This window comes from Sceloporus undulatus, chromosome 5 (genome assembly GCF_019175285.1).
Source record: "Sceloporus undulatus isolate JIND9_A2432 ecotype Alabama chromosome 5, SceUnd_v1.1, whole genome shotgun sequence".
In the NCBI taxonomy this organism is placed as follows: Eukaryota; Metazoa; Chordata; class Lepidosauria; order Squamata; family Phrynosomatidae; genus Sceloporus; species Sceloporus undulatus.
The window spans coordinates 19,966,159-19,990,927 of record NC_056526.1 but is presented as its reverse complement, the minus strand read 5'-3'; the positions used below and the strand labels follow the sequence as shown (position 1 = coordinate 19,990,927).

Here is a 24,769-nt window from a genome sequence, read left to right as displayed (position 1 = left end):
CCTATGACTCCAGCTACCATACCTAGTGGTAGTGTATGTTCTACCACTTAGGTGAAGGAATCAAAGCCAAGTAGTTTTGACACATTTTAGCCAGTACAGATAGCTGCCACTTAAAGGACACAGGGAAATGAGATGGGAAAGCATAACAGAACCTACTGAGTTGTATAATAAAAATATTCATGGAAATATCAAATATATGCAAATAAAAGCAACATACAGGCTTGCTTAGTAATTGCAGAACATAAGGCAGGGTTATTCTTAAACACTCGCTCTTCCCCATCTGTTCTGTTTCCAGTAGCAGTCATCTTCAGACTTTGTATGTAATAGCTTTATTGATAGTATGACAGCTGATTACAGGATTTGCTGGTAAGACTATGTCTATCTAATAAAGGTGTTAAACTCTTAGATAATGGTGCAAATTCTTCAGTCTTTTAACAAACGTAATTTTCACACAGCCTTGAGAATAGGTATAATAATTAGTAGGCTAGTAAATAATATATATGTTCCAATTAATTATTATTATTTATAGTCTGCTTTTTCACAGAGGAATCAAAGCTGATTCCAACAGTATAAATAAAACATCAAACAATTAAAAATTACAATTAAAAAACCCCCAAATCCCAACCCTCTCCCCAATCATGAAAACAGTGATCAACCCATAAAAAGAGATTAAACATCAAAAAATTTAAAACTGTCCAATAGGAATACACTAAAATTTCAGGTAGATTAGCACAAGAAATGAGTCTTCCTTTAGAGGAGAGGGTGTTGGGGGTAATGGTATCAATCAATTTTGATATCGGTATCAATAGAGGTATCAACAGAGGGGGGAAGGCAAGTCTAAAGTCTAATGGATCTAATGGATTTAGCCTAGTCTGGAAAAGCCTGTTGGAAGAGATATGTCTTAATATCCTTTTTAAAGGCTTCCAAAGTGGTAATATGGCGGATCTCATCCGGCAGGTCGTTCCAGAGCCTGGGAGCGGCTGATGAGAAGGTCCTCTGGGTCACCACTGAGAGTCTCGTCTTCTTAGGTTGTAGCAGATTCTTCCCAGAGGACCGAAGTGTGTGGGGAGGATTATCTGGAAGTGGGCGCTCCCCCAAGTAGTCAGGACTCAAGCTATGTAGGGCTTTAAAGGTTAAAACCAACACCTTGTAGCTTGCCTGGAAACTGATAGGCAGCCAGTGGAGAAATTTTAGAACCGGTGTAATATGGGCAGTTCTGGATGTGCCCATGACCAGCCTGGCTGCCATATTTTGTACCATTTGAAATTTCCGAACTTGGCACCAGAGTAGCCCCATGTAGAATGCATTGCAGAAGTCAAGTTGAGAGGTTAACAGTGCATGTACTACCTATTTTTTTCAAGAAAATACCAGGCTTTTTATTTTTGCTTTGAGTTAAAAACAGTCATAGACATTTTTACATGATATGCTCTTTATAAATGATTTTTAAAAATGTGTAGAACTAAAATGTACCGTATTTTCCGCCGTATTAGACGACTTTTTAACCCCTAAAATTTTTTTGTAAGTTGGGGGGTCGTCTAATACGCCGGGAAGGCTCCGCTGCCGGCACGAGAGCCTCCGGCCTTGCCCTCCTCCCAGGCCCCGCAGGGCCCGGGAAAGAGCACCGCGGCCTGGCGCGAGGGCCGTCGGCCTTCTCCTCCTCCCAGGCCCCGCGGAGCCCAGGAAGGAGCGCCGTGGCCTTGCCCTCCTCCCAGGCCCCGCAGAGCCCGGGAAGGAGCGCCCTGGTCTGGCGCGAGGGCCACTGTCCTTGCCCTCCTTGGATTTTAAGGAGGGGGTCTTATAGGGCGAGTATATCCCAAACTCTATATTTTTACAGGAAAAGTTGGGGGTCGTCTTATACGCCCAGTCGTCTTATACTCCGGAAAATACGGTATATTGCACTGTATATTGTACTACTACTTACTTTACGCTACTTTTGGAAATCTTCATTTGTTTCATGCAATATTAAAATATTTTAGTGATGGGTTAAGGCGGTTCTTGAAAATATTCATGTTGAGTCATTATAATTCAGTGTCACTATACTGTAATTGTGTGTCTAATTATAGCTAAACAAAACTGAAATACCAAATTCTGAATAAATTATTTGTGTGTGTATTGATGGCCCACCTGATGTTGAACAGCAACTTACTTCAGACCTGGCTAGCATAGTCAGTAGTAAGAGATGATGGAACCTGCATTCTGCAACATCTGGCGGGCCACAATTAGACCATTTTTTACAGGGCAACTGGTATAATTTTTCCTCTTTGTTCCAGTCCCAGCAGCCTCTGGAAGACCTGGATGCTCAGTTAAGAAGAGCCCTGAGTCCAGAAACAGTCCCAACAACATCAGCTCCTACTTGTGTAAGTGTTTGCTGTTCCTGAGCTCCAGGTTCATGTAGGCTGCTATGAGTTCTCATACAACAGGAGACCAGGGTAGATTAAGTGTTCAGAACTTGCATTTCTCCCCCCCCTCCCTTGGGACTGGGAATATGGGGAAAACAGATAGACCTGTTGGTTCCACTGTAGAACATGAGTATTATTTGTGAGAGAGTGAATCAGAGATAGTAGATTCTCTGCTTAGAGACAAGGAGAAGTTTCACTTGTAATAGCCATGGTGAGTGTTTAGTAGCAATTTTGATATGAAATGTTACAGAAGACTAAGAAAACAAAATTGCTTTGTTCACTTAAGCTTATAGCTATTAGAAGTATCATTGTATTGGATATTATGGTGCTTTCTGCACCGCCATTTGGGACGTCCGGAGGACGTCCCATTTTAAAAAAGGGGCGTCTCTTTTAGACGCCCCATGGCCTAGTACGGACTCCGTCCATACAAGATGGCGCCGGCCCTTCTACATGGCCGGCGCCATCTTTGCGTATCGGACGCTTAGCGTCCGTACGCGTCGCGCCGCTGCTGACGTAGCGAGCGCGCCCCTGGCGCCTCGCTACGTCGCAAACGCGACGAAAAAAGAAGCTCCATTTTGGAGCTTCTTTTTTCGGTCCGCGCGGGAGTCGGGCCGTCTGAAGGCTCCGGCTCCCCCGTGGACCTACTGGCGGCGGCAGCAGACCGCCGCAAAGCGGCGGTCTGTACCCCGCCTATATTTCACAGAATAGGATTCAGTATGGTATCCTTTAATCCGTCACCTTACCACAAATTTTAGATAAGACAGAAGCTGTGTCTGACAAGACAATCAGGGAATAAAGTCTTGGGATATTTCTTAATATTTCCATTGCCTGTAGGTAATTGAGCATCAGCATATTCATCCCCTGTAAATTGCAAAAAAAGACATCAAATATTGGGTTATCTCCTGTTGCGGCCCAGGCTAGGCAAGGGAAGTGTATTAAGAAGTGAAGAATATATGTTTAAACCCATAGCTTCACACTGTGACTGTTCCTTTTCTTTTCCTTACTCAGGTTAGGTCTCTTCTTCTCTCTCAGTTTCTACTGTACCTTATTTTCTCCTTTTGTCCATTCCCCCCTTCGTCTCTTTTCTTCAGCACCTTTCTTCTCTCTCCCCTGCTCTCTTCCACTCTGGCTTGAAACAGAGAAAGCTGTGTGGAAGTCTTCCCAGACCCCCTATTTCTAAGATGCAGTAGTCACACAGATCTGTCTAGTTGAAGCATTGGAATGTTGGCTCTAGTTATGATCCCTTTACTTGAGATAAAGGACAAAAAGAAGATGATAGCCTTCAGTGCAAAAGAAAAAGGACATGTGACAAACTAAACATATCTCTCCCCCCCTTACCCCTTTCATCCTTTCTCTAGGCCCAGAGACTCTCAGAACTTCAGACCTGCATGGACCAAAACTCACTTTTATCCTAGAGTCCAGGAAGTCTAGTTCTGTCCCACTGGATAAAGGGGGACCCCTGTTCAGGCCCAGCATGGCACACCTCTGAACATCACTCTTTGCCAGTAGAGAGAAGACTAGCCCTCTTCCTCCCCACTTTGTAATGGCCCACCATGAATCATTGGATTCTTGTCACTGTGCCATGGCTATGCATTGGAGTTCACACAAACACTTTATCTGTCACAGGCTTCTTCTTCCTCAATTTCCAAATCTCTCCAAGCCATCTTCAGTACCATCAAATATCTTCATATAAGAGTAGTAGATCAATACCAGATGCAGAATGCTTTCAGGGAGCTTTCTTTCTGTTCTTCCTGGTGACCAAAAGGGGAGGGGATTTCTGCTTTATTCTGGATCTCAAATATGTGGGCAGATGCATCATATAATCTCAAATATGTGAACAGGTGCATCAAAGAATTTTCAAGGAACTTGCTGACATAGTCACAGAACCACTTGTTATCACTTTTGAGAAATCATGGAGAACGAGTGAGGTGTCAGAAAACTGGAGGCGAGTAAACAGACAAAAAAAAAAGAAGAAGATCCAGGAAACTACAGGGCAGTCAGCCTGACCTCAATATCAGGAAAATAATTAGAACAGATTATACAGAAGTCTTTCTGGAAGTATCTTGATGATAGTGCTGTGATTAATAGGAACCAGGATGAGTTTGTCAAGAACAAATCCTGTCCAACTAACCTTATATCTTTTTTGATTGGAGCATTTAGTAGATGGTGAGAATACTATGGGTACCGTTTATATGCATTTCAGCAAAGCATTTGATAAGGTCCCCCATGACATTTTAATTAGCAAACTGAATAAATATGGAATAGATGAAAACAGCATGGAGAAAACTAGAGAACTGGGCTGAAATTAATGATATGAAATTCAGCAGAGAGAAATTCAAAATTCTATATTTAGGCCACAAAAAACAAATATATAGATATGTGATAGGGGATAGCTGGCTTAGCCGTACTAAATATGAACATGACCTTGGGATTATTGTTGGCCATAAATTGCAGTGTGGTGCTGCAGCAAAGAAGGCAAATGAGCCTGCATTAAAATATCCATAATTTCCAATTCGAGGGAAGTAATAGTCCCCCTATGTGCTTGTGAGGTCTCATCTGGAGCACTGTGTTCAGTCCTGAGTGCCTCATTTAAAGAAAGATATAGACACGTTGGAGTGAATTCAGAGAATGGCAACAAGGATAAGAGGTATTGAGAATAAAATATAGAGGACAGATTTATGAAGCTGGGCATGTTTAGTATGGCGAAGAGGAGACAGAGCAATGACATGCTCACCCTCTTTAAATACCTCAGGGGTTGTCACAGAGGAGGGTGCTGCCTCAGAGGGTAGAACTAGGTCTAATGATTTGGAGTGAGTTTCATTTGAACATTGGAAGGATGTTTTTCGCTGCCTTGAGGACTGATGGAGTCTCCTTTGGAGGTTCTTAAACAAAGAAGAGATAGCCATCTGTTGGGCGTGCTTTGATTGTGTATTGGACTTGATGGCCCTTGTGGTATCTTCCAACTCTATGATTCTATGAATTTCCTGCCAGTGTGAGAGCCTTGGCAGTGAAATCAGTTGCCTAGATAGGTCTTCAAAAAAGAGGCTGGAGCTACCTGCTGGGGATGTTACAACTGGAGACCCTACATTGAGCATGGGATTGGACCATCAGGGTCCAAGGGATAGGGCCCCTTCCAACTCTATGATTCTGTGAATCTAAGATTCTAGAATAGAATCCTTTCAGACCATCCAGAAAGTAACCGGGAGAATTCTCTTCTCAGTCAATTTGTCTGAACCTTATCATGTATGTATCTGGTCCAGTCACAGGATATTTCTCCTTTTCTCTACAGCAATGACCATTTTCAGTTCAACACACTCTCAGTTTGGCTAGCCTTGGTCCCCAGGGCTTATGGTTTCAGTGATGCCCTTTCTAAGGCTCCAGGGGTACATGTTTATCTGTATCTAAATAATCTTCATATTCACTCTTCATCCTTTCTCAGGACCAAGCAAGATTTTTCATACACTCTTCACAGCCTTCATGAATCACAAGTTCCTGATCAACCATAAAAAGACTCCCCGAAAAGAATACAAAATATTTTCAAAACCCCAAGGACCAGCCAATACTCTTGCACAGATTTTATGTCCTTTGTTCACCTCTTATGATTCATCATTCAGAACTGAGGTGGAATTATAAATAAAGATTATTTAAAAAAAAGAACTGAGGTGGAATTAAGAGCTTCAGCATATTTTCTTTACTTCATATAACATGACCCTTTTTCTAGCCTGGGTGGTTACTAAATGAGTCTTTCTCAGGTGCTGCTCTATTTTCAAGGCAGTAACCTTCTAATAAGATCTCAAGATCTCAAGAATACTTTTGCTCATGTCATTACATACAAAACGTGAGAGGAGAGAGAGAGAGAAAAGCGAGTAATAAACAGTGATTGATTTGGTGTTCTCCCTGACAGTGGTTTTCTGTTTTCAAGATTTTTGTACATAATGGAATATACAGTCACATGAGCCTGTACTTATAGTCCAGTATGATGATGCTCATGCAGAAAGTTACTTCCCCTGTAAGAACGAATCCAAATCTTAAAAGCAAATTTTTAATCTTCCTTACAAGTAAAAATGGTAAACTAAGATACCTTGGTGGTTATCTGTGTAACAGGCAGTGGTGTCACTTTAGTCACATGGAAGTTATTTTGAGTTAAAAGCAATATAGAACTTGCTAGAATTACATCAGCTACCTTTTTTGCAACCTTGGTCCAAAACACATTGTAGAAATAATCCAGTTTGTGATCGCTTTAACTGCCCTGGCTCACTGCTAGGAATCGTGGGAATTATAGTTTATTTTGACACCAGAGTTCTCTGACAAAGAAGGCTAAATGTCTGACAAAACTACAGTTCCCAGAATCCCCTAGATTTGGGCCAGGGCAGTTAAAGTGGTCCCAAAGTGGATTAATTCTGCAGTGTGTTTTGGATCTTTGAGAAGAAACTGACGCAAAATCATTTAGAATGGGATATTTTTCCATGTGGGTACTGGAATTAGGTGGGCTTCATAGTGAGTGGATTTGACTTGCTACTGTGGATGCTCTTCTATATTCTTCTTTGGTATCTGAGGCTTAACCATTAAGATCCTTTCAATAAGCTCATTCCTATTATAGGAAAAGAAAAATTAAAAAGAGAATAGGCTGCTCTGATGTCAAAATAATTTATATTTTATTTCCATAGCCTGTGCAATCTGTGGCTTCTTCATCAGTTACTGGAATGGTGCCTGCACCAGAACAGCCTACAAATACTGGTAAAATTCTTTTTTGAATGGCTAATACTGAAAGGAAAAATTATTGTCTGTCACTCTAAAACTTTATGAATCCAGCATAGTAGGATTATAGTCTCAGAAGCATTTTGGTTTTGGAATCCTTTGTTATTGTGTGCCTTCACATCGTTTCTGACTTATGGCAACCCTATCACAGGGCTTTCTTGGGCTTGAAAGTATGTCACTTTCCCAAAATCCCCCAGTGGCTTTCCATGGCCAAGTGGATAATCATACCCTGATTTCTAGAGGATGAAACCACTACAGTACACTGAAACTCTACCTGAACAAAAAATAGTACCATTACTTACAATGTGCTTGAGGGTGAACATGGGCTCTCAACAGCCAAGGTGTAAGGGCAAATGATCGGCTTAGGTATCTACAACTAAAATGGCCTACAATGCATTGTTTTTCAGAGTAATATACCTGGGGGGAAGCAGACTCTGTGCCACTTGTTTGTGCGCCAAATTTGGGCTGTGGCAACGGCATGCCATGGCCTTAATCCGCCATTTTTCTGGCAAAATGCCACTTCTTTTTGGCCTGGAAAAAGATCTCCCTTGCTACTGCGGTGCCACTTTCCGGTGCTCCTTTTGACATGCGGCATGTGATCGCTGCACCAAAGGAGTGCTGCAATGCTGCCCGCTGTGTGGTGGGTGGCATGACACTGTCATCGGGGTGGTATCAGGGCATGTGTCGTTGAAATGCCACGCCCCCATGCCACCCCGATGCCAGTGCTAACTGCTGGTCTGTACATCCTCTTAGTTAGGTTCAGTACCTTTTATGGGAAATGAATCCCCTAGTTATCCTTTACAGTATTTTGATTGTGCTATGGTTCAGTGTGGATAGCAAATCTGTTGTAAGTGTAACTTAATTTAAAAATGCTTTCTTTTTTGTAGTGGTAGATGGCTCATATCTCCAAATAGTTCTGTGATTACACAATAAGCTAACAATATTTTCAGCTCCATTTGAACATACTAAGATTTAAAATCTGCACAGTTCTGAGAATTAACTCTTGTCATGGCTTGTAATAGCCAGTAAAAAGACTTTTACATCTTTGTTAAGGTTGTTTTGGAATGAGTGAACTATATTTTTCATCATTTCTTATCTCCTTGTGCCACTTTCTGTTTCAGGTTCTCAGGATGCAGAGAGCTGTGCCACAACCACAACTGCAGGAGTTGGAGTTCTTAAGATGGGTCGTTTTCAGGTATTTTGGAGAGTGCTTTTGCACTGTTTGTCATAGCTGCATTGTGGTTTTGATTGCTCCTATTTTATACATGGGGAAACTGAGTTTGTAAAAGTATATCTAGCTCCTGTGCCTGATGGGGCATCAAAATCCCAACATATTACCATCTAAACCAGGGGTTGGCAACCCCCGGCCCGCGGGCCATATGTGGCCTGACAGCCGCGGAGAGGAAGGGAAGGGGGTGGGGGAAGAGGAGGAGGAGGGAGGAAGGAAGGAGCAGGGGGAGGAGGAGGGAGGAAGGAAGAAGGAGGAGGGAAGAAAGAAGGAGCAGGAGGAGGAGGAGGAGGAGGATTTCCATTCCATTTGGTGAGTGTGATTTTCCAAAGTGCATTTCTGTGTATTTTCGGTGCATTTAATGCTAAAAGGTCTGCTGTAACAATGGTAATAATAATAATAGTAGTAGTGGTGGTGATGGTGGTGGTGGTGATGATGATGATGATGATGATGATGATATTAGCCAGCTTCTGAGGCCCAAATGTCCTCCATTTTGATCATGCCTAACAAACATGCATTTATATTAACATTTTTTTAAAAGCATCAAAAATATGTCCTCCATTTTTAAAAAATGTGCCCTACATTCGAAAATGTCCTATATTATTTAATTATTTAATTATTTATTTTTTTGCTTCGGCACCCCCAGTTGTCTGAGGGACAGCAACCTGGCCCCCGGCTCAAAAAGGTTGCCTACCCCTGATCTAAACATTACACAGACATTTTTTTTTAAAAAAGGTATTTAAATATTTAAAAGAATTAACTGAAGTCTGTCCTATAAAATAGTAGAAACCAAATCCACATTCTGATCATTGATTTTCATTTTGTGATACTGAAAGTAACATATAGCCGTATTAACCCATAGGCATTGATAGCTTCAACCTCCATGAATTTGTCCATTCAACTTCAAAACTGTCAAAATTTGCAGTTATAATTACATCTTTTAGTATTGAATTCCATAATTAACTATGCACTTTGTTAAAGAAGTTGATTATTACATTTGACTCAGGTTCATCAAAACATACTTGGCCACTAAACATCCCACTGTAACTCATCCTCAGCAAATGGACCAGAAATAACCATATATTGCTTCCATATTTATTCTGTTTATGTCTTCATCTCTGTTCTAATCCATCCAGCAGTGACCTCTTGTATCTGTAAAGTGTCACTCACAGCAATAGTGTGTGTGTGGGCATGCATGTGGGTATGCAAAATAATAATAATATTGTCTGCATTGCATCTAGGTGTCAATGGCAGTAGATGATCAGAAAGAGAGTGAAAGTCAGCCCAAGCACTTTGACACAACCACCTCAGAATCCTCATCTTTGTCTAGCAGCAGCCCAGAGAGTACTTTGATAAAGCCAGCCTCCAGTGGAACAGCTGAGGTCCTTGCTAGTAACTCAGTAGATGTGGTAGATGGAGTCTTTTCACACACTTCCACCATACAGTTACAGTCAACCAAAGTTGGGCGTTTCCAAGTGACAACAACAACGGACCAAGTGGGTCGTTTTTCTGTGTCTAGAACTCAAGATGAGGTGACCTGTGTGGAAAGCGATGTCCCTACAATAGTTCCTTTGCTTGTGGACTCGGAGCAAGCTTCTTCTCCATTCACAACTCCTAAATCAGAAATGGTGGAAAGAAGGTCTTCTCTGCATCTGAACGGGCCTTCTTCTGAGCTGGAAGCTGCCTTCTTGAGTAGTGCAGCTAAGGAGCTGGACGATGGCACAGGCAGTCCAGGCTCTATCCATCCACCTGGGTCAAAAATCAGTCTTCCAGTCCAGAGCCTTAGTAACTCATTCAACTCTTCCTACATGAGTAGTGATAATGAGTCAGACATAGAAGATGAAGATTTGAAGTGTGAGCTACGGCAATTGCGGGAGAAGTAAGATGCTTTGTTGTTTTTAAAGTCTTGTTTTTGAGAATTCTTGGCTGACTGTGTCTCCCATCTATGTAACTAAAAATATTCTTTACAATCATTGGTAACAATTGCATAAAGTATATGGTGCATGAAAGTAATTAAAAATAATGGAAATGGTGAAAATCAAATCCAACATGTCAAAACTAAACATAGCAGAAAAACACAGCTTACCAGAAATTCTACAGCATTAAGGAACTAGTAATAAAACCCCTAAAATGTCCATGGTGATTAAAGGCAACTTTGGAAAACAGCTGGGGAGACAAAAACATATTTGTTGCTATGTGTTTGCAGATCAACTCTCAATTTATGATAACTTTTCACAAGCTTTTCTTGACAAGATTTAATCAGGTGTGCTACTGCTTTCCATCAAGAGTGAGAAAGTGTAACTTGCCCAAGGTCACGCAGTGGATTTCTATGGTTGACCAGGGATTTGAACCATGGTCTTGAGGAGTTCTAGTCCAGCACTTAGACCAATTTACAATGCTGGCTCACAAAAATATAAAGCACCTTTTTGTGACCTTTTTCTTCCAGGTTTTATAACTTTCTATATAAAAACTTACAACAAGTTATAAAACTCACATAGAAAAAGATCAACAAAGAAGTGCATACTATTTACTATGCCCTTGTTATAACTGGAATCCTGAGGCACCTTAATGAAGGCTAACCTGGCAATTTCTTTGCAAAGACACGTTTGTAGCTTGTGATGCTACGCTATAAAAACACATGAAAGTTAAGTAGACTGTCTGTGTGGGTCAGGTGAGGAAATAGAGGCAAGTAAAATTACCTGATAACTCAGTGTCCTGGAGGGAAAAGATGTGATTGGGGGCGGGTTGGGGAGGGGTCTGAGAGGTTAATATGGTTGGTGGATGCAGCTGTCGTCCATGCATGTTTCAGAACAAAAATAGGGAAAGTATGCTGCCTCACTTTGTAAAACTGTCTTCTTCAAGTGGTCTCTGCGAATCATACAAATGGGTTGTACTGCATCTGCGTTACAGGTATGCAACCTGCTCTTCTCTCCCTCCCATCTCTCAGTCAGCTTATATTGTTACAAAATCTTCTTCTTGAGTTTGGAGACCCAAACAGGAATGAATAGTCTGTTCTTAAATGAGATTACATTTTAACACTGGAGATTATCACGTGGCTAAATCGTCTGAAAACCATGATGTTGTGATTGCCTGTTGCGCTTGTTTCCCATGATTAAATCATCATAGAAGTGTCCTGCTCTTTTCCTGTCATTAAAGCATTTGCACAGCAGCCATTTCTTCAATAATGGGAACTTTCGTTATTGGAGAAATGCTGCTGTGTGAACGTTTTGATGACGGGAGAGGAGTGGGATGCCTCCTTGATGATTTAATCACTGGAAACAAGCACGACTGACGATCACACCATTGCAGGTTTTGGATGATTTAGCCACGTTTTAGCGATAGTAAGCCTCTGTGTGATAATCTCCATAGTGTTGCAGATCCCATTTGTATACCAACAGTACTGTTAAGAAACAGTCTCTGATTAGAATTCACTTTCCCCATTCAAGTTTGGAGTAACACCTGGCATTATGAGAGGAAGTAATACATGCCATCTTTCTGTTCTCTAGGCACCTTAAAGAGATCCAAGAGCTTCAGAGTCGCCAAAAGCTGGAGATAGAACTGCTCTATACAAAACTGGGCAAAATACCTCCAGCAGTCATCATCCCTCCGGCTGCTCCTCTCTCAGGCAGGCGAAGAAGACCTACAAAAGGAAGAAGCAGCAGATCTAGCCGCAGCAGCTCCCAGGGTAATAAGAGTCCACAGATTTTGGGTAAGGCAACCTGTAAATTGTGATCAAAATGTCCATAGTAGATCAGCTGACATAGTAGTGTGTAAGGAGTTTCCGTTTTGAACTACCACTACCCCTGCAAAAACATTAGAAATAATGGAGGTCACCCCTCTGTGCATCACGGATCTCAGATCCGCAAGTTAGGAGGGGTGACTGGATTTCAAAATAATAAAAATAATAAAAATAAAAATCTAAAACATTTCTGGTTCCAAGCATTTTGAATTAGAGACACTCAACCCGTGTATGAAAGTGCTTATTCTCTCTCATGTGCTACCATACCACTGAAATTTATCTTTAATCTACTTCCTCCAAGTATCTCTAAAGTATACATCAGAAAGATGCAGTCCTAGATATTGTTGGACTGTAGTCCAATCAGCTTTGACTAGCATAGTCAGTAATTAGGGATAATGTGAGTTGCAGTCCAAGCAGTGTTTCCCTGGTGTTTATGCTGTGATGCATTTTATTTGTGTGGCCACAAAGCTGGAAGATTGAATGAGAAGGTGAAACCAGGTCACTAAGTCCAGATCTGATAGTCTTTACAAGCTTCACATAATACTGAAGTTAAATTCCATAGTGGTGCCACAGTGTGCTCAACATTTTTAGATTGCAGCTAAAATAAACCCAACAATGAAGAGTTGTAAACAGCAAAAAAATTGGATTACATACTGCACTGTTTTCCTGTAGGGTATGTACAGTTAAGATACGCATTTACAGTTTGCCCTCTGTGTACATGGATTCTTGATCCACGTATTGAACCATTGACGTCTTGAAAATATTCTCTCTCTCTCTCTCTCTCTCTCTCTCTGTGTGTGTGTGTGTGTGTGTGTGTGTGTGTGTGTGTGTGTGTATCAACAAGCAAACCTTGATTTTACCATTTTATATAAGGGACATTATTTTACTATGCTGTTGTATTTAGTGAGATGTGAGCGTCCATGGATTTTAGTATCCACATGGGGTCCTGGAACCAAAACACAGTGGATACTAAGGATAGACTTTATTTTGTTCATTGTTTGATACCTTGTGGAGGAAATGTTTTTAAAAGAGGGGATATATGTATATAAATAAATAAAACAATTCTCCATTACCCTAGAGAGTGGAAGCAGGTACAGTACACACATAAAATGCCACTGTGTGCTCAGTCTTTTATAGCTGTTCCTGTGAGTGTTTCTCTTTTCGTTAATAATAAGGTATAGACATTCTGTGAAGGCTTTTCCTTTTTGTCATGTGTGTATTTCTCAGCTGCTTTTCATAGAGTCATGGAATCAAGAATTGGAAGAGACCACAAGGGCCATTCAGTCCAACACCCTGCCGTGCAGGAACTCTCAGTCAAAGCATACCCAACAGATGGCCATCCAGCCTCTGTTTAAAGATCTCCAAGGATGGAGACTCCAGCACACTCCAAGGGAGTGTGTTCCACTGTTGAACAGCCCTTACTGTCAGGAAGTTCCTCCTAATGTTTTGGTGGAATATTTTCCTGTTGCTTGCATCCATTGTTCTGGGTCCTGTTCTCTGGAGCAGCAGAAAACAAGCCTCTTCCCTCCTCAGTATGGCATCCCTTCAAATATTTAAACAGGGCTATCATATCACCTCTTAACTGTGTCATCTCCAGGCTAAACATACCCAGTTCCCTAAGTCGTTCCTCATAGGACATGGTTTCAAGACCCGTCACCATTTTTAGTTGCCCTCCTTTGGACATGCTCCAGTTCCTCAACATCCATTTTGAATTGTGGTGTGCAGAACTGGACACAGTATTCCAGTTGGAACCTGACCAAAGCAGAATACAGTGGCACTACTATTTTCCTTGATCTAGACACTACACTTCTATTGATGCAGCTTAAAATCGCATTGGCCTTCTTAGTTGCTGCATCACACTGTTGACTCATGTTTAACTTGTGATCTACTAGGACTTCTAGATCTCTTTCACACATAGTCTTATTAAACCAGGTGTCCCCTATCCTATATCTGTGCATTTCATTTTTCTGCCCTAAGTGCAGTACCTTACATTTCTCTGTGTTCAAATTCATTTTGTTAGCTTTGGCCCAGCTTTCTAATCTTTTAAGGTCATTTTGAATTTTGATCCTGTCCTCTGGGGTATTAGCTACTCCTCCTAATTTGGTGTCATCTGCAAATTTGATAAGTATGCCCCCTTTCATCCAAGTCATTTATAAATGTTGACTAGCACTGGGCCCAGGATAGAACCCTGTGGCACCCCACTGGTCACTTCTCTCCAGGATGAAAAGGAAATGTTGATCCCACTGATTTTTACTTTTGCTAGTTTGATTTTATAGCTAAAAGGTTCATCCATCATATTGCATTTGCTCTCCCAACCCCCCCTCCCCATTACAGGAAACTTGTCTGCTCAGAGTGCACCTTCAGTTTTGCCCCAACAGCAGACCCTCCATCCTCCTGGCAGTGTCCCAGAAACAGGGCAGAATCATCTGTTACAGCCTCTGAAACCATCGCCTTCTAGTGAGAACCTCTACTCTGCCTTTACTAGTGATGGTGCCATTTCCATACCAAGCCTTTCTGCGCCAGGCCAAGGTAAATATTGTGGATTAGCACTGTGGAGACAGACTTCACTGAGGGTTGAAATGTGGGATTCACTGCCTTGCTACATTTTAAACATCTTTATATGTTGAATCTTGGCAGGCCTGGAACATTCCAGCAAACAAAATTAGGGATATGACAGTTAATGTTCTAGTGTTCTTTATATTCTTCCATAAGGAGATGATGGAAGGGAAAACTTTAAGGCAGCTGTTGCAAGACAGCAGTTATCTAGAGAGATTGTGGGTTTCTCCATGTTAAAAGCTTATGGTCTCCTGATTATATTAGAAACCTTCTTGTATTTACACATTGGGCCCTTGGAACTGATTTGTTTTCTATCAGTTTTCTCTACTGAAAACGTAGCTAGTATTTATCTTTGAACTCAGAAATGGGTAAGAGTTGCATTGTGTGAATGGAAGTAAAAAAGATGACTAAATAAAGATAGAATATGAAAACACATACCACTGCTCGCTCTCAGCAACCCTGTTAGGGAACAAGGAATCTCTGGTCATTCCTCTTTTGGCCATATGAGCCCTACTAACCTGAACCATTCATGTCTTTCAAGATATACAGTGCACTATGCCAATGTGTGCCTTTCCCATGATTTATATTGTTTGTGGCATGCAGCCCTCTTTCTGCTGGATTAACTATTAGAGAATAGCAGTATGAGAAATGATATTTCTAGAGTTGGGGGCAGAGCACCTTAATGTCTTGCAAATGCTCCTCTGCTGGATGAGGCTCTTTCTCTTGTGTCTTGCTAGTGCATTTCACCACTCTAGTCTAGAGTTTTCTAACATCTTGTAGTTGTGTTCTGTCTCTTCTCTTCTTGTTTCCCCCCTTTTTTGTTTTTGTTTTATCACAGGCTGTGTGAAGTTTAACTGTGCATCTGAGCGGGTGACATTCAAGCCTGGTGGCAGGAGGACCCGATTTCTGAGTACGCCCTGCTTGGCTCTTTGTGTGTAACACCTTTACTCCTTCCTCGTCTTTTTGTTTTCTGCTACTTGGATCTGTTGTCACATGCTGTCCATTCACATCTGCCTTCTTGTATCTCTCCAACTCCAGGGCTTGGCTGAGTTTCTCTTAAGTACTGTCTTACAGAAAACATGCTACTGAAATTGTTATTTGGTTGTTCAGCCAAAAGGCTGTGGTGGCTGTGCGCTTCATATTTTAAATAGAACTTCAGGTATCAAGGAGACATTTCTTTGACTCCTAGCCTTAGTTGTATAGGCTTTACTGTAGGGAGTAGAATGGAAGTGCCAGGAAATGGGCATTCAGAGGCTGTAAAGGCCATGCCTGGTCCTTTCCTAATGGTTCACTTAGAGACTGTGCTGCAGATAATGGGACCAAATATCTTTCTGGGCTAATCATTGTTAATTGAGTTTTACTCTGTGTGTGATGGGATATTCCCACTGCTTCACATGGAAACAAAGCAATTGATCAAGGTTAAGGAATGTGTGCTATGACAGTAGTGCTCATGCCAAAATTAAAAACATTTCTTTTTCCATAGATGTACTTTAAATCAGGACGGCTAATGACTTTAAGAACCTTGTACATTATACCATATTTGTTAATCTTAAAGCCCTTTGTGGGAAATAGGCAGCTTTGCTTTTGTGTTCCTCCCACATGTCATGTACTAGTCCTCCCTCCATGACTAAAATAGAAACCTGGGAAAGAGTTATTTATGTTCACTCATGAGTTGCATAAATATGAGCAGCTCAGCATATTCGTGCCTTGTTCAGAAGTGGATGTTCCATGTTGTACACAGGAGTGACTTAGAGGAACATATTCATGAATCAGAAGATAGTGCTGACAGTGGCTCTTTTCCACTTCTGTGATTTGGAAGGGAGATGTGTACCCTTAATAATTGGGACTAAGATCTTTACAGCCTAAATATTTCTCACGCAGTATCTCAGTAATTCTTGGCATACCATTCAGCAGGTTCATCCGGTTGGAGCCACATCTTTGATGATGAAGGGTTTGAAGAAATATTATACACTTTACAAAGCATTCAGACCCAATAAACGGATTAAAGTAATTGGGTTTTAAAAATGCAAATTGGGTTCTAAAAGTAGCTGTTGTTCTACACTCCTTATTGAATTAGGCAGAAAGATGGAAAGTGAGGGAATGAATGGGTGGGTTTATTTTATGTTTATGTGACAAATTTCACAGACTCCCCTGCACTACGTACAGTCCTTTTTCCTAGCTTTGATTCCAGATTTTATTCCTCCTCCCAGCCTTAAAAACAAGGTCCCCACATGCCCTGTTGATGAAGGCATGTATACTGAACAGCAGCTCAGCCAGGCCAGGGATATTTCTGTATTTATAGCCTGCAAACAAAGCAGCAATTTCTGAGAGAGACTTCTGCATGGCAGATGTAGTGAGAATCAAGAGATGATCACATTTGATTTTAGAGAGTTTTCAAAAAGAAAAAGGAGCTGAACTTTGCACCACTTTCACTTCACTGGATATATTTTTCAGTTGCTTGAAGCAGCTATAGTATGGTTACATAATATGTGTTTACAGTTTTATTGCTTTAATATATTAAACATATTATGAGTATCCATGTGGATCTACAAAACAAACAAAAAACAGTCTAAATTCTGTTCAGCTCATAATCAGAAGACTACAACTCCTCCACAACTCAGGCTTCTTAATAGCAATGTCTGTTACTAGGTAATTCAACATTCAGGGAAGAAGATTCTGAAGATAATAGTGATACAAGTCAGGGCTACAAAATTACTAAATTAGTGGCTAGAAAAAGTCAAATTACAATAAAAGATAAATCAAGAGAGAGCAACTAAGTCTTTGTCTGAATTCTTTCAGTGGGTGACAAGGATGTGAATAATTCACAGTGTGCATTTGCTTTAGTTTTCAAATTTGGCTTTTCATGATAACAGTTTTGAACTTAGAGCCGTGAAGAGAAAGACATAAAAATGGTATTTGGCAGCCTAGTCATACAGACAAATGCAGTGGGATAAATCCAGCAGCCTTTCTGTGTAAAATTAGAGTTCTTGAAAGGAACAAATCTAGCCAATTCCAACCAACACAAGTCCCATCTGTTTCATGGGTCTTCTCCACTGTTGGATTTAGGCTAGTGCCATCCATTTAAGTTTGCCTCAATCTTTGTCCTGACCCCCTGTCATAAAATTCTGAAATGGAGAAGGGAAGAGGTCCTTTTTAGAAGTTAGGAGGCTGGGCAGAGGACTAGAAGATGATTTCTCTGTATAGTTGGAGGAAGAAGCCCACCAGCTATGAACCTGTATCTGGTGGCACTGACATTCCAAGAAATAGGATGGAGCTTGGAAGAATGCCATCCTTCAACCATTGTAATACAAACTAAATATATCTCACAACACCAAAATAGCCTCTGTCAGTTTTTGTTTTGGTTTCTTTTGGTGCCTTTCCTTTTGTAGTTAAAGATAGACGTCAGATCAGTAGGATAAAAAAAAATCAGTATTTAATCCACTGTTTAGGCTTACTTTGACTTTCAGTCCCAGTTGGATTGAAAATTTTGTTGCTGCAGGTGGATAGAAAATTGGAAGTATTTGAGAGACCCTAAACCAAACTGGTTCATCTGCCCATTTAAAAAACAAAATCACAGTCCTTGTCTGGAAATTTTAGAAGATGTTGTATAGACATTATAGTAATTGTGCAACTAGATGTTATTAAAGCACTTCCACTAGTTAAAGGCCACCATTGTGTGTTTTGCATTGTGGAACATCTCTCCACAAACAGTCAAATGAAGTGTCACAAGGGACAGTATGCTGTTCTATATTCTCCTCTTTTTTTTCACCAGGCTTTTTGTGCTGTTTGCTTGACACTAAATGTTTCTCACTACTTAACAGACTGCTTTCTCTTTGTGCTTCAGGGAAGATGGTGAAAAAAGTCTGCCCTTGCAACCAACTCTGTAGTAATTATTGCATTTTGGTTATTTCTGAATTCTGCCAAGCTGCTGTGTTTGAGTTTTCCTCTGATCCCTGAAGTTTAACCTCCCTGAATCTGTTTTGAGCACAGCATCTGTCTTATGTGTGTGTCCCCACCCTTTCTAATTTGTTTTTCTGCACCAACCTGGCAAGAAGCCCGGCCACCTCATGACTACTGTTCCTTACTGGAAAGGCTTATTTTTGACCATCAGCCACACTGTGCACTCTTTGCTTATGAACAATGATGCTGAAGGGTGTATACGTTAGCACCAGTAATAGCAGCATCTTTGATTGGAAGGCAAAATATCTCCTCATGCAGGGACTTTGCTTGCACTGACCATGTTGAAAGAGGCGTAATTGAAGCATTGGTCCAGTTGCAGAATGCCTCTATATCATACAGCAGAGCAGCAAACACCTCAGTCCCCTGCAGTGTGTGAAGGGAAAAAAGTCATCCCATTGGAGGCAACAATAAATGAAATGAAATGAAATGCATTTGCAGAGTGAAGGGGTACTGTGCTCAGGAAATTCAATTCAGTGATATGGTCTGCAAGCTGAGGAAGAAGTGTCTGCTATGAAGAGCCAAAATAAGTTTCTGTAATATTTGCTGTGACTGAGCAAGATTGGAGGGAGGTTATTTTCCATTGTCACTGATATAAGGGCTTGTCAGACTCTTCTTGATGGCTGGTTCAATAGCTTGGATATCAGAATTGACTTTGTAACAGACCAGAGGAAGAAGCTTTTCTGTAAGCTCATATTTAATATTAACAGTTTCCCTTTGCTCATCAGCTTAAAAAGATTATGAGAAAGTATGATATATTATGAACACGTAACAGAAAAAGTCAAATATTAAACATTTGAGATCTTCTCTCATATTTTAGGATTATTCCCTTCTACATTTCCAATTAGTTTAGAAATACAAGTTGTGTAGTATTTGGGTGTTTAAAAATACTAGTGTCTGGGGACCATATTTAGTTGGAGCCATGGAGGTTCTGGCCATCAGGAAAGGGCTGAAGAACATGTGCTGAGTGTCTGCATGAGATTGTTGATAGCAAAATGCACTTGTAACATCTGTTGGTACCTAGTGTCAAGCTATTTTTCTCCTTTCACTATTGCTTGTAATCCATACCAGTTATTCATCTGGCTGATCCTTTGTCAGTAGGCATGTACCTGTGTTCTAGACCCTCTTGTGCCACGTGGGGGAATCTTTTTGCGTTAAAAAGTGTTCCCTTTGTACATTATGTCATTATGGTCTTGCTGCTGCTTCACTCTGCATTCCTCTCCTTCACCTGGACAGGAGGAATCTTCTCCCTTCACCTCCTCTGCATGTGGCCATGTTCCACTTCCCCCTGTTCAGTTCAGTTTAGGGAGAAAGCTGCCTGTTTCAACACCTTAGCTAGGATTGTCTGCTTGCTTTAGTCTTTTCACAATGCAATTTTACCTTACTCAATAGCTATAACTAATATGGATGCTTTGGATTCATGCCTAATTTGGCTTGGATTCAGGGAGGCTGTTTTTGCCCTTAGAGGCAGGGTCCAAAGTTCAGTTGCAAGTACCAGTGACTTTATGAGTTTCTAAACGGTAGGGATTAATTGTCAGAATTTACAGATTTAGTCTTGTGCACAGATTAATTCTTAGTGCCTTCCTGTGGAACTCTTCTTTAAGATTTGATCCCATTATGCTTTCTGTGCCAGTCTTTGGGAATTAGTTAGATGGAGTTAATGTGCTGTTCAATTAGTGTCCTAACTTGCTCTTGTGTGTACACATATCCTCTTTCCCCTGGTGCTGAAAGGGCTAGCTTTTTCAGTGGATGGAGGTTTATTCTTTACCAAAACAATATTTGAATTGCACTTCAGACTTTTCCCAGACTGGGCTTTCTGTATAGCCTGATTGACTTCAGTTCCTTTTCTCTAAATGTGGGACAGTGTCTTGTCATGGTGCTTAAGGTGTTTGCTTTGTGGTACCTGTGAATTCTCAGCACTCTCAAACCCTTGTATTTAGGTTGCTGCTTCATGAGTGATCAATAATGGTAAAGCAAATCCTCATATTCACTCTGTTCCTCTACTGATTTGCCACTGAAGAGTTATCAGAGCAGAATCTTGGTTATGTTGGGCTTTATTTTATTCCTTCTGTTTGATTCTACCTAATGCTATACTGGGAGTAGAAGCATCTTGTTATACTGTATTGGGAATGGAAGCATTTCTCTTTTCAAATCCTCTTTTCAGATAAGCTGAAAGTTTTGTCTTGCATCAGACCTTAGGAACCAGATGTGCAGGTTTCCCTGGAAGCCACCACCCGAGTCTGATGCATTGAGGATTGGTTGCCACTCACCTTTGGCTTTTCTGTGCTTGGACAATAGGCCAGTAGGTTCTTGGGTGCATCCTCACTAGTGTGTTGCTGCTAGTAATACAAATGCCCATTTTCAGTAACAGGTCCTTCTGCTTTATATATTCCCTCTGCAGAACAGAGCAGCTGCCCATAATCAATGTGCTACTCTGTTATTTTGTTGAGTGGGCAGAGTTGGAAGTGGTATTAACTCAGTATAATAGGCACTTGTTGACAGTGTAGAGGAAACTAGTTGTCATGTCCCAGTCATTAATACCAAAGTCTAATTCACCCTCTAAGTAGAAAATGTCAAATTTATGGACCCCCACTGATCTGGAAAAGAACACACAGTTATGTAATTAACCTAATAGCAGAGAAATGCTAGCTGAGCCTTAAAACCCTTCCTCTTCATTATGTCCTAGTGCTGGATTGTAGAATTCATGTGCATGGCTTTTAAAACTCTTGCTCTTTCCTGTTTTCCATTGTGGCTATAGTTTTGATGGCCTTGAGAAAATTATAACCAATCAAGTTAAATGGCAGTCATTCCTTTGGTTTTCTAGGGACCAGCAGCACAAATACTGTTGGTGGTACAGTGAACAGCCAGGCACCTCAGTCTCAGCCTCCTGTCACTAGCCGGAAAGGGACCTTTACTGATGACCTGCACAAGTTGGTAGACAACTGGGCCCGTGATGCTATGAACCTCTCTGGCAAGAAAGGCAAGGGACATGGTAACTATGAGGTAGGTTTTTGGTTTGGGTTTATGCTTGGACTAGTTTGAGTAATCTGCCACAGTTAAGAGGGAGAAGCTTAATTAGATAACAGTGTTTAATAAGAGATATGAAGAATTATTTTGTTTGGCAACTCTCAAATAACTTACTGTGGGTTGGGTTTTTGTTTTAGGGCCCAGGCATGGCAAGGAAGTTTTCTGCACCAAGCCAGCTCTGCATCTCGATGACATCCTCCCTTGGTGCTACACCCATCTCTGCAGCATCTGCTACCTCTTTAGGTCCCTTCACAAAGGCTATGTGCCCTCCTCAGCCGTATGGTTACCCAACAGTGCCCTTTGTACCTCCCTGGAGTGGGACAGGTGGTCCAGCACAGCCACCTTTAGGCCAATTCCAGCCTGTAGCAGCTGCCTCATTGCAAAGCTTCAACATCAGCAACTTGCAGAAATCTATCAGCAACCCCCCTGGCTCTAATCTGCGGACCACTTAATGAGACCCAGACATGCTGCTGGGTAGACCTTGGGGGGAAACAGGGCCTTGAATCAACTACTGGGCTGCAGTGAACTGACTCTTAGTGCCCAGATGGGATGAATTCCCCCCTCTAACGGTTGCTCTGTGCTCTCAATGAGGAAAAGCCCCCTATTCTGAAGCTGGAGAGAAGGGTGATTAGGATCTTCCATGGTGGGACATGCTTCCTTTCATTCTTTTGTGTGTGGCAGAATGTGTAAAGATGGAACTCACCACGCAATTTAATGGCCACTTACTGTAAAATACATTTGGCTCAAGGGGCTGAATACCTATGGGTTGAGATGGGAGAATTGTTATTCATTCCAGCATGAATCTTTAGTTTTGATGTTTGTCTAACTTTGAGAAATTAAACCTGGGGAAATGTTGTCCACGTTTTCATCTTGTCTCCTTTTCTTCAAACCATCACGTTGAAGATCCTGAGCTGATAGGGCACATAGGTGGATTTGCAGAACAGCCCATGCTTTGAGATAGGTCATTACTGCTTTAAGTAAAAGATATTAACAGCTTTGACTGCAGCATTAGAGCAATTTAAATTGTTTAGAAGATAAATTTTAAAAAGTTCCCTGCGGACATGTACTTACCATCAGTTTTGATGTGGAAACACTGTGATATATAAATGTTGTTGGACAACAGTAGTTTAAAAAATGAGTGGAATATAGAGGGTTAAACAGTTAAAAAGGAAAAAATGGGGAAAAAGCTAGCTATATCCTGATACGTATTGGAGACACTTTAACTTTTTTCCTTTTTATTTTCATTGTATTAGATAAATGTGAATGTATAATTGTATAAATTAATGTACTTGAATACTTGTCTGTTCTCCCAGTATGCTTGCTGGATATTTTAGTGCCTTGGACTTTTATTGCTTCTGCAGTTAGCATCACCTTCCCAGCAGACTTTAAACAGGCAGAGGGAAAGGCATGGGAAAGGGAGGTTATTTGAACATAGTCACTGGACTACCAAAGGCGTAACACATTGGATGTTTATACTGTAATAGTGTCTAGTGTAGGTGTTGGAGGGGGAACTACTGCAGTTGTATGTTGGGGGGAAAAATCAGATCTGTAGAGTGGTGGTGATGGGGGAACCAGTGCTCTTGACACAGCAATTAATGATGGATTAATGTGAGGGTGCCGAAATGAGTAAATGCAGTGAGAAGAGTAAGAGCTGGACTGAGTAGGAACAGCTGAAATAGGGAGAAAGGGAAACCTTTGGATGGGAAGCTACTATGAGTGGATTGACATTTTAAGTGGTAAAGGTTTTTTTTTGTAAGGGCAGTTACGGGGTTAGAGCTATCAAACTCTGGTGAGGGAGAGTGTCTGCTGGGATTTGTTTCCCCCTTATTTAATCCAGAAAGGCCAGGAGTAGATCTTCCTGGTGCAGCATCAATTGCCAAGGATGGATACACTTGAAACAGCCAGCATCAAAAAACCAACTTGTTTTCATTTTATGTATAAAGAACTTTGGTACCAAGACTGTAACTAACTGTGTTGCCTTCTGGTAGGTGTACTATAGCTCCTACTTTCCACTCGCCTTCCTCTTTATACCTTAAAATAGCAATTCCTTCTTCAAATGAAATACTGCAACCAACTAGTATTACTCTGTATTGCTGCAGCAGGCTGTGAAAGGTCAAAGTACTTCTGCTTTGTATTTGGGAACAGCTCTACTGCTGGACTAGAGGTTTGTATACTAAGGAGAGGTCCCCTCCCCCCAAAGTTTCCCTAAAGTTAGCAGGGAGTTTGTTCTTTTCTGTACTTGGTTTCACTCTTCCCTCAAACATATGCACAGGTCTTTCTTTCCATCCATTCACCTCAAGTTGAAGCTTACAGTGGCTTTGTTAGGAAGATAGATTGGGCATGGTGGCTGAAAAACTGAGGTGGCTGGGTTTCAACAAGTTACCAGACTTAATGAAAAGGGGAAAAGTGCACAGTTAGGATGGGCAAATGGAAGCATAACGCTTTCTGCAGAAGAAATTAACTGAAAATTAACTGTGCTTTCTGGTCTGTGGCTGAGGATACTAGAAGAAGCAACAGGAGTTGAGGCTGATGTGCAGGAAGTGAGAAGGAGCAATGATGAGAGATGCCACTTTGTGATAGTGGAACTAGTCAACTTAGTGTTGCACAAGGGTGGTGTTTTGGTTTAATATGTTTGAGGTCAGGATTTCACTGAAAAGTACTGGTTCTATTTACCGTTGATTTCCCTCCTGTGGATGAAATAACTGAAGCCTAGAAGAATGAACTAATGCTACTGAACTGTTAAATTATTTTGTGTTAATATTACACTTTTGAGTACCTTTTTCCACAAGATCTGTTTCTGAATTACAGATGTTTTCTTTACATTATTTAACAATGTACACTGTAAAAATAAATAAATAAAATGAATTCAAACCTTGGGCTTCCCTGGCCGTAGTTAATGGTATGTTTTGCACTAAATCCAGGCATTGCGCTTCCTGTACGATTGCGCTTTGTGCTGCAGTTTGTTACCTTCTTTGTAGATATTTAATGAAATCATTCAAATAAACCAAACCTGCTTTTGTTGAGATGTGGTTTCTCATTTTCAGTTGGCTTTTCTTCCTTCTGTGCCCTGAAGCTTTACTGTCAGGAAGATGCTGCCATTAACAA

At 41.1% G+C, this 24,769-nt stretch overlaps 1 protein-coding gene across 12 annotated transcripts in view; it reads left to right on the top strand.

Moving 5' to 3' along the window:
- WNK1 (WNK lysine deficient protein kinase 1) overlaps positions 1–24,687 on the top strand; it is a 131,479-nt gene extending 106,792 nt beyond the window's left edge. For 5 of the 12 annotated variants that reach the window (XM_042468892.1, XM_042468889.1, XM_042468891.1 and 2 more), the window contains 10 exons: positions 2,271–2,357; positions 7,067–7,136; positions 8,279–8,352; positions 9,627–10,264; positions 11,892–12,094; positions 14,459–14,653; positions 15,519–15,611; positions 18,525–18,566; positions 21,462–21,640; positions 21,802–24,687. In XM_042468892.1, the coding sequence (XP_042324826.1) occupies positions 2,271–2,357; positions 7,067–7,136; positions 8,279–8,352; positions 9,627–10,264; positions 11,892–12,094; positions 14,459–14,653; positions 15,519–15,611; positions 18,525–18,566; positions 21,462–21,640; positions 21,802–22,116 (1,896 nt within the window). In that variant the 3' untranslated portion in view covers positions 22,117–24,687. The remainder of the gene's footprint in view (positions 1–2,270; positions 2,358–7,066; positions 7,137–8,278; positions 8,353–9,626; positions 10,265–11,891; positions 12,095–14,458; positions 14,654–15,518; positions 15,612–18,524; positions 18,567–21,461; positions 21,641–21,801) is intronic. The other 7 variants (XM_042468893.1, XM_042468883.1, XM_042468894.1 and 4 more) reach the window with 5 other exon arrangements.
- The last annotated feature ends 82 nt before the right edge of the window (positions 24,688–24,769 follow it).